At 48.3% G+C, this 10,073-nt stretch overlaps 1 protein-coding gene across 1 annotated transcript; it reads right to left on the reverse strand.

The window, feature by feature from the left end:
* Window positions 1-301: 301 nt before the first annotated feature.
* On the reverse strand, window positions 302-8,933 carry ZIC3 (Zic family member 3). The gene is given in 9 exon segments (XM_070760017.1): window positions 302-746; window positions 4,501-4,527; window positions 4,529-4,597; window positions 4,600-4,664; window positions 6,393-6,394; window positions 7,793-7,833; window positions 7,835-7,891; window positions 7,893-8,634; window positions 8,713-8,933. Coding segments are annotated over 9 exon segments (1,419 nt in total). The 3' UTR covers window positions 302-551.
* Between the last annotated feature and the right edge of the window lie 1,140 nt (window positions 8,934-10,073).

Consider the following 10,073-nt stretch of genomic DNA (forward strand, 5'->3'; position numbering starts at 1 on the left):
ATAGGACTTTGGCAAGTTTAAAAACCGCTCCCCCCCCCTTCTACTTTCAACAATCACAACTACAAGGCCAAGAGAAACCGTAAAACTTTTCTTTCCGAGCATCTCACTGAAGAAGACGGATGGGGGGGCTGAGTGACAGGTGCGGAGGGGGGTTGGGAAATGATGAAACACCCACCCGAAGTCAATTACAGAAGACAAGGAATGAAAGGAGGAGTGGGGGGGGCACCAGAACAAACTGGAAGAATTGTTTTCTTTTAAAGATAGGAAAGAAAGCTGAAAGAAAAACTCCCAGAGAGGAGGCAGAAAAGAGAAACCGACTAATCCTGAGAACAGCAGAAATGATTTTAAAGTCCAGCCTCTGTACGGCTCTCGTTGGGTTGGGGTGAGCCCTGACACCCCCACTTTCCTTCTTCCTCTTGGCAATTTTTGTGTGTGTGTGTGTTTGTGTGTGTCCAGTTAAATCCAGCAACAGCAGCAGCAGGCCACATCAGGAGGGCTGGCTGTCCTTTGATGTCTCTGGTGCGAATCCGAGGGATGGAGGGGCCCCCTCCTCAGACATACCATTCATTGAAGTTGGGGGGCAGACCCGGGTTGGGGTTGCCCGTCGGAACAGTGGTGGAAGGAGGGGCGGCTTTCACCGTGGAGGAGTCCTTACTACTGGGAGCAGCAGCCAGGGCGGGGGGCGTGGAGGATTCGTAGCCCGAACTGGCTGCGGGAGATGACTCGGAGCTCTGTGTTTCGTGGACCTGGAAAGGAGGGGGGGGAAGGGGAGGGAGGGGAGAAAGAATCATCCTGGTCTTTATCTCAGGGATACAGGGCAAAGCAGATAAAAATAGAACCCATCAGAGGGAGGGAGGGAAGGAGGGAGGGAGGGAGAGAAAAGAGAGAGAGAGAAGGAGAGAAGGGGAGGGAGAAAAGAGAGAGGGGGAAGGAGGGAGGGAGAGAGAGGAGAGAGGGAGAGAGGGAGAGAGAGAGAAAAGAGAGAGAGAGAGAAGGGGGAGGTGAGGAAGAGAGGAAGAGAAGGAGAAAGGGAGAGAGGGAGAAAGAAGGGGAAGGAGGAAGAGAGAGAAAAAAGAGAGATGGAGAGACTGTGAGGGGGAGAGACAGGGAGGGAGAAAGAGAGAGGAGAGAGGGAGAAGGAGAGAAGGAGAGAGAGGGAGAGAAGGGGAGCGTGGGAGAGAGAAAAGAGAGAGAGAAAGGGTGAGGGAAGGAGAGAGGGAGGGAGAAAGAGAAAGAATAGGGAACAAGCTTAAAGAAACCTCTACCCCATTCCATATTTTTTTTTAAACAAACCAGCAAAACTAGAAATGATACACACACCCAAGAATAAACCTAGAATGAATCAGAACAATAACGGATCCTGGAGGGAAAATTGTGTGTTTGTGTTTGTGTATATAACACAGAGAGAGAGAGATCCGAGAGACAGAGAGGAAGGGGACAAATTTAAAGGAAACTCCAAATCAAATTATTATTATTTATTTGAATCAGAACAAGTAAACAAGTCCCACCCACCCCAAATAAAATTTAGAACGAACCAAAACAATAAAAGATCTTGGAGGAAAAATCTAGTGTTTCTTTGTGTGTGTATGAGGAGACACAAACGGACAGACACTTCAAACAAACTCCAAATCCAAAGATTTTTTACTTTACTTTTGCAGAGAAAGCAAACAAGACTCCCCACCCACCCATCCAATCCCAGATCCAATCCAGAAGGGACCAGAACCAGGAGGGATTCTGCAGGAGATAAAATGTTTGGGTCTGGCCTGCAAAGGAACAAGGCCTCCTGCCAACCTGCAGGGTGGCAATTGGGAGCCCTTGCCCTTGGTCCAGACTCCAAAATGACCTTGGAAGGGATTTCTATTTCAGAAGCTTATATCCCTGCAGGAGAAAATGCAGATTACTTCGCTAGCAACTCCGGCTTCTAACATAAACGGTGGGTTTTTTTAATATAAATAAAGGGAACACTCCAATAGCACATCCTAGATCTGAATAAATATCGAATATTTCATTTGCACAACTATTCCATCTGCACAACAGCAGGTGAAATTGATTGTCAATCAGTGTTGCTTCCTAGGTGGACACTTTGATATCACAGACATTTGATTTATTTATATTCTGTTGTTTAAGTGTTCCCTTTATTTTTTGAGCAGTGTATATCTGTGTGTGCCCTCATAGATGAGATAGATAAACCAAGGAACAATCCATAAAGGTGAAATATTTATTTTGCAGAATGCAAAATAAAACAGGAACTCCAATCCAACAAGGAAGATTCTTAATCTGGCCAGAGTCACAAAGTGCCATTATTTAAAAACAAAAAAAAACAAAAAAAAAAAAACCAGGAGGATAATAACATAGAAACATAGAAGATTGATGGCAGAGAAAGACCTCATGGTTCATCTAGTCTGTCCTTATACTATTTCCTGTATTTTGATCTTAGGATGAATTCATGTTTAGCCCAGGCATGTTTAAATTCAGTTACTATGGATTGACCAACCACGTCTGCTGGAAGTTTGTTCCAAGCATCTATTACTCTTTTAGTAAAATAATATTTTCTCATGTTGCTTTTGATCTTTCCCCAACTAACCTCAGATTGTGCCCCCCTTGTTCTTGTGTTCACCTTCCTATTGAAAACACTTCCCTCCTGAACCTTATTTAACTCTTGAATATATTTAAATATTTCTATCATGTCCCCCCTTTCCCTTCTGTCCTCCAGACTATCCAGATGGAGTTCATGAAGTCTTTCCTGATACGTTTTATGCTTAAGAACTTCCACCATTTTTATAGCCCGTCTTTGGACCCGTTCAATTTAATCCATATCTTTTTGTAGGCGAGGGTCTCCAGAAACTGGACACAGTATTATTCCAAGTGAAGTCTCACTAGCACTCTATACAGCGGGATCCACAATCTCCCTCTTCCTGCTTGTGATACCTCTAGCTATGCAGCCAAGCATCCTACTCGCTTTCCCTACTGCCTGACTGCACTTTTCACCCCATTTGGAGACTGTCAGAAATCACGACCCCTGAATCCTTCTCACTCTGAAGTTTTTGCTAACACAGAACTGCCAATACAATACTCAGATGGAGGATTCCTTTTCCCCCCAAGTGTATTATTTTACATTTGGAAACATTCAACTGCAATTTCCATTTCCAAGTCAAAAGTGACTTATGACCACTTTTTCACAAATCCCCAATGCTCAAAATTCATACACTTGGCCATTGACTCCTAATTATCACTATTGTAGTGTTCTTGTGCCAGGCAAAGTCAATGTAAAATCCAGATTCGCTTAAGAACGTGGGACTAACCGAAGAACGGCGGAAATTCACTTAACAATGGTGGGAGGGAGAATGAAAAAAATGGAGAGGAAAGTCGCCTAAAAAATGTCTCGCTTAGCAACGGGAAAAATTGGGGGCTCTCCACTCTGGTTGTGAGTCCAAGGCCACCGCACATAGAAACATAGAAGACTGACGGCAGAAAAAGACCTCATGATCCATCTAGTCTGCCCTTATACTATTTCCTATATTTTTAGTCTTACAATGGATATATGTTTATCCCAGGCATGTTTAAATTCAGTTACTGTGGATTGACCAACCACGTCTGCTAGAAGTTTGTTCCAAGGATCTACTACTCTTTCAGTGAAATAATATTTTCTCATGTTGCTTTTGATCTTTCCCCCAACTAACTTCAGATTGTGTCCCCCTTGTTCTTGTGTTCACTTTCCTATGAAAAACACTTTCCTATTAGAAACATAAAAAAGTGCACACAATTCTTTTATTATGCTAATAATAATATTATTATTATAATATTATTCTTTTATTATGCTAATAATAATAATAATAAATATTATAATTCTTTTATTATAACAGACAAAAATAAATAAAAAAATGCACATAGAAGACTGCAATAGGTGGAAATGAACTTTTTAGGCACAGAGACATAGTGGTATCAAAAGATATTTACTCTGTTGTAGTCTTTGTTAGACTGCTCAGAAAAATAAAGAGATCACTCAAATAACACATCCTAGATCTGAATGAATATTGAATATTTCATTTGCACAACTATTCCATTTGCACAACAGCAGGTGAAATTGACTGACAATCCCGTGTTGCTTCCTTGATTTCACAGAAGTTTGATTTACTTGGAGTTATATTGTGTGGTTTAAGTGTCCCCCTTTATTTATTTATTTTGAGCAGTGTATAAATTATTGGTATTTGCATGCTGCGTAATTGTAAGGGTGTAACCGTACACACAAACACACACATGCATTCTGCTTTCACGTAGAACTAGATTTCCTGCTCCGGAGGAATGAGAAAGAGAGAGAGGGGAGAGAGCACTTGTGTGCAATTGCACAACCACAAACACACATTTACCCAAGTTGGAAGAGCCCAGTTGGATCTCTTTTACAATTCTGCAAGATTGTTTTTAATTGTAAAATCCAAACCAGACACTGTATAAAAAATGGTGGGGGCACCAATGCTGCCAGGGGTCAGAAGAGTGACCTACCTTCATGTGTTTCCTTAAGGAGCTGGAGGTGAGTGTAAGACTTGTCGCAAACTTTGCAGACGTAGGGCTTGTCGGAGGTGTGGACGTGCATGTGTTTTCTTTCCGGTCGCTGCTGTTCGCAAAACGCCGATCGCAGCCTTCGAATTCGCACTTGAAGGGCTTCTCTCCTGCAGAGGGACAGGAACACAAGTGGGAAAAATCAGGGGAGGGGGGCACAAATAGGGGTTTCCACATTTTGCTCTTAGCCCTGGTTTCCCTTCCTCCTTCTCTCTCTCAGTCTCTCCTCTCTCTCTGTCTCTCTGTCTCTCTGTCTCTGACTCGCTCTTCAGTTCCTGAATAATTTTTTTCTTTCTATTTTTTCCCCCATCCTGCTTTTTTTTATGAATAAGCTAGAGGGAGGGGAGGGAGGAAAGAAAGAAGGAGGGGAGTGTGGGGAAGAAAGAGAATTGGGTTAGAGGGAGGGAAGAGAAGAGGGAAGAGAGGGAGGGAGAAGAGAAGGAAGGAAAGGAGGGAGGGAGGGAAGAAAGAATACATTTGCAAGAGGAAAGGGAAAAGAAAGATGAAGGGAAGGAGAGGGAGAGGAAAAGAAAGAGAAAAGGAAGGAAGGAAGAATACATTCGCAACAGAAAGGAAAAGGAAAAAAAGGAAAAGGAAAAAGGGAGGGAGGGAAGAAAGAATACATTTGCAAGGAAAGGGAAAAGAAAGATGAAGGGAAGGAGAGGGAGAGGAAAAGAAAGAGAAAAAGGAAGGAAGAATACATTCGCAACAGAAAGGAAAAGGAAAAAAGGAAAAGGAAAAAGGGAGGGAGGGAAGAAAGAATACATTTGCAAGGAAAGGGAAAAGAAAGTTGAAGGGAAGGAGAGAGAGAGAGAAAGAAAGAGAGAGGAAGGAAGGAAGGAAGGAAAAAGAGAGAAGAGGGGGGGAGAAAGAAAAGAAGGGGAGGGGGGCAGGAAGAAAAGAAGGGAGGGAGGAAAGAGAAAAAGAGGGAGGGGAAGAGAAAGGAAGAGAAGGGAGGTCAAATTGGAGTTGTTGACAATTAAATGGCCATTGTGCCTTTAATCCTGTGTTTATCAGTCTTGGAAAAGATTAAGAAACTGACTTTGGAGTGATTTATGAACTATAAAGAGAAGAGAAGAGGAAATAGCAATGGACAGATTCAGAGGGAGAATCCCAATAAATGTTAGAAAATAACATTATTGGCTGCTTCCAATTTAATTTTCTTTTTTCTTTTCTTTGATGAACTAAAGTCTTTCTTTTTCCCCCTCTGCCAAAAAAAAGCATGGGGGGGGGAGGGAAAAGAATACTCGGAGCAAAAACAAAGTATCACTGATTTAATTAGAAGATGTGCCAATCAAGTCATTAAAAGAGAGAGCGGAAGTGAGGGGAAAATGAGATTTGATTTGCATCTCTATGGTTCGCTTAGCCGACTGTCTGAACAAGTCGCTTAAAAAAAAAACGCAATCCACACACACACACACACACACGACCCACACACCCCTTCCAATGAATGCGCCCCCCCACTCGTAGGACAACCCCCCCCCCCAAAAAAATCAGGAGGTGGGGGGCTGAGAGCAACAAGAGGGAAAAAGTTAAGGAGGCCGAAGGAAGAAAGGCAAAATAAAAAATACCCCTCTTAAAACGAAACCATCCACACCCACGTAGGATATTAAAAAGTGAATAAATTAAAACAAGACAGTCAATTCCTCTTTTGAGAAATTGACGAGACGTCGGCGGTGAAATTGACCAACATGGAGGATTTGAAAAAATGAATTTCAATCCGGATTTGAATAATCCGGAGTGGAAAAAACAGGCCAAACACGTCCCGGGGTTTCTCTAGGAGTTCTTTTCCCTTCTGTTTCTTCTTCCTTCGCCCCTGTCTGACGCACAAAAACCCCTCATTTTTTCATCTTTCCCAGCAATTTTTTTTCTCTGTTCAGCTCTTCAATCAGTCCCCTTTTCCTATCGCCGTGCTGGCCGATTCCGCAAAAAAGAAAACATAGAAGATTGACGGCAGAAAAAAAAAACCTCCTGGTCCACTCTAGTCTGCCCTTATACTATTTCCTGTATTTGATCTTAGGATGGATCTATGTCTTATCCCAGGCATGTTTAAATTCAGTTATTGTGCTTTCAGCATCTACGACTCTTTCGGTAAAACAAATAACCTCAGATTGTGGCCCCTTGTTCTTGTGTTCACTTTCCTATTAAAAAACACTTCCCTCCTGGACCTTATTTAACCCTTTAACATACTTAAATGTTTCGATCATGTCCCCCCTTTTCCTTCTGTCCTCCAGACTAGACAGATTGAGTTCATGAAGTCTTTCCTGATACGTTTTATGCTTAAGACCTTCCACCATTTTTGTAGCCCGTCTTTGGACCCGGTCAGTTTGATCCATCTCTTTTTGTAGGTGAGGTCTCCAGAACTGGACACAGTATTATTCCAAATGGGGTCCTCACCAGCGCTCTATACAGCGGGATCACAATCTCCCTCTTGCTGCTTGTTCTACTCTAGCTATGCAGCCAAGCATTATACTCGCTTTCCTACCGCCTGACCTTAAACCTAGTTAATCCTAATGCTAAAACCTAGTTTATTGAATTGAAGCAGATGCTTCACCCTCCACCATTTTTGCAGCCCGTCTTTGGACCCGCTGAGTTTGATCCATATTCCTTCAATTTCCTCAACACTGTCAGAGTTTTTACTAAATCTGCAATTCTATTTCTACTAGTTTTTTTCCTCATCATTCCTATCATCCTTTTCCTCTCCCACTTAGACTGTATGACTGTAACTTGTTGCTTGGTATCCTAAGATTTTTATTAATATTGATTGTTTCTTCATTGCTTATTTGACCCCCTATGACAATCATTAAGTGTTATACATCATGATTCTTGACAAATGTCTCTTTTTCTTTTATGTACACTGAGAGCATCTGCACCAAAGACAAATTGCTTGTATGTCCAATCAGACTTGGCCAATAAAATTCTATTCTATTCTATTTTCTTTTCTATTCCATTCCATTCTATTCTATATCTTTTTGTAGCTGAGGTCTCCAGAACTGGACACAGTTCCGAACTGAAATCCGTCCCCTTCCCCTACCCCCCTATTTATTTTTAAAATGTATATGCCCCCCTCTAATTCCACTTGGATTCTACCCCCACTTCCCCAACACACACCACGAAACCCCAAAGGAACCGGCGTCCATTTTTTGGTCGTCGGAAAGCGAACTTAAACTCCGGGATGGGAGCGTTCCAACAAGTCGGAGAGCCTCCAAGGGGTCCCGTGGGAATGTCCCCTTACCCTGTGTGGGTCCTTTTGTGGATTTTGAGGTTCTCGGAGCGGGGCGAAAATCTTCCCGCAGCCGGGGAAAGGGCAAGGGAAAGGTTTCTCGCCCGTGTGGGACGCGGATGTGGTTGACCAGTTTGTATTTAGCCTTGAAGGACTTCCCTTGGCGGGGGCAGTCGTCCCACAGACACACGTGGCTGCTCTGCTCGGGGACCCCCCGGACGTGTTCCAGCGTGACGTGGGTGACCAGTTCGTGCATGGTGCTGAATTGCCGCTCGCAAGGCTTCTTGGAGCGGCCCGGCGGTTCTTCCGACCATTTGCAGGAGAGTTCTTGCTTCACGGGTTGCCGCATGTAGCGGAAGAAGGCGCCCGGTCCCGCGTGGGAATGCGGGTGGTGGTGATGGTGGTGATGGGCCGCCGCCACGTTCAAGGGCCCGTAATTGGAGAAAGGGGGCGCGGGGCCATAAGCGTCCGCTCTGGGGCTGGAAGGCCCCCCGGTAGGAATCCGGCCGGCCCGAAAAAACTCGGACCGACGCAGACCGAGGTGGAGCTGGCCGCTCTCCACGGGGCCCGACGGGGAAGGCAAGCCGGACGCGTTCTGCTCGTGCAAGGCGGGGAAAAGCAAGTAACCCCCGGCGCCGTCCGCCAAGCCGCCCGGCGCGTGGAGTCCCGCGGGTGGGTTGCTGCCGAAGAGGCCGTGCGGAGCCGGGGAGCCGCCGGGGGTCCCGCCCGGCCCTCCTCCTCCTCCGACGCCGTTCGAAGGCGCTTCGGCCAAGGCGCAGCCCCCTCGGTTACGGAAGAGAAAGTCCCGCGTGGAATTGAAGGCGGCCACGTAGGGAGAAGGCACCTGGCCGGCGGCGTGGGAGTGAGGCGGGGGCGGCGGGGGATGATGGGGGTGGTGGTGATGATGGTGCGGATGATGGGTCGGGTGGTGGTGGTGGGGATGATGGTGGGCGAAGCCCGAAGCTTGCGGCGTAAAAGCGGATCCTTGACCCGAGGCCAGCTCGTGGGCGGCCGGGCTGAGTTTGAAGGAGGGCTCGGCGAACGGCGGGTGGTTGAGCCCCATGGCCACGTCGTGCGGGTGGGGGCGAGAAGCCGAGAAGCCCCCGACCCCCAAAGCGGGGAACTGGGGCCCGCCGTCCAGCAGCATCGCCATCGTCCTCCGCCTTCAGACGGCCGCGGGCGAAAGGAGCTGCCGTCCGCGGCGGGCGGCGTCGATCGCCGGCAGCGCTTCCTTTCCTTCCGTGGGACGCCGGAGGGACGCCCCCTCCCCTCCGACCACGCGGGGCCTCCTCCGGTCTCCGCTGCCCTCCCCCTCCCCAAACCTCCCGCCGCCTCGAGTTCAGCCCCACACAATAGCCAGGCAGGCGGGAGGGCTGGCGGGGCGGCTCCGCCACGGCTGCATTCACACGCGCGCCCCGACCGTGGGAGAAGGAGCCGAAGCCGCAGAAGAAAAGAGAGACGGGCACCGGGAGGGGGGCGAGAGAAAAGGGGGGAGAACCCCACCCACCCGTTCCCGGAGGACCGAGGACGGCGCTGCCCCCCTCCAGGAAAGAGGGGGGGAAACCGAGGTTCGCCCTCTGCGCTGCCCCCCGAGGAGGGGGATCCCCGCCGCCTGCCTTCTCCGTGGGGTGCCCTCCGCTTCGGCAGAGCGACGTCCGGGCACTGGCTGGGCAGGGGCGCTTCTCCCCGGCTAACCCAGAGGGAAGCAAGCCGAGGGAGGGGGGCTGCGAGGAGGGGAGGGGGGAGGGGAGAGGGGGACCCAACTCCGGGCGGGGTGGGGGGGCTGAGTCCGGGCCAGCCAATGGAGAGCCAGCCAGCAGGCCGTCAGCTGACCCTCCACCCGAGATGCCCATTGGCCCGCCTGGCCCGGACGGACAAGCTTCCCTCTCCCCCCCCCCCATTGAAAAAATGGCAGCTGGCGGCCAAGCCCGCCTCGTGATTGGACGGGGCGCCCTCTGGGGGGGGGGGCGCAGGTAAGGTGAAAGGCTCTTGTCCCCCCCCCCTTCAATCCCGCAGCGTTTTGTTTACTGGAGATGCGGCGGGGAAGGGGGAGGAGAGAGAGGAAAGGGGAGGGAGGGGGAAGGAGAGGGAGGGGCTCGCGCATCCTCGCCCTCCGCCCCCTCCCCGCCCACGGGGGGTCTTGGCAGGCGCGGGGCCGCCGCTCACTCACTTTTCCTCCATCCCAGGCCCCTCCCTCGCCGGGATTCAATTTTCAGTCGTAATTCCGATTATTCGTGATTGAGTTAATTTTTCTGATTTTGGGGGTTCTTCCCTTTTTCTCCCCGGACGCCCC

The sequence above is a fragment of the Erythrolamprus reginae genome, chromosome 8 (assembly GCF_031021105.1).
Source record: "Erythrolamprus reginae isolate rEryReg1 chromosome 8, rEryReg1.hap1, whole genome shotgun sequence".
Classification (NCBI taxonomy): Eukaryota; Metazoa; Chordata; class Lepidosauria; order Squamata; family Dipsadidae; genus Erythrolamprus; species Erythrolamprus reginae.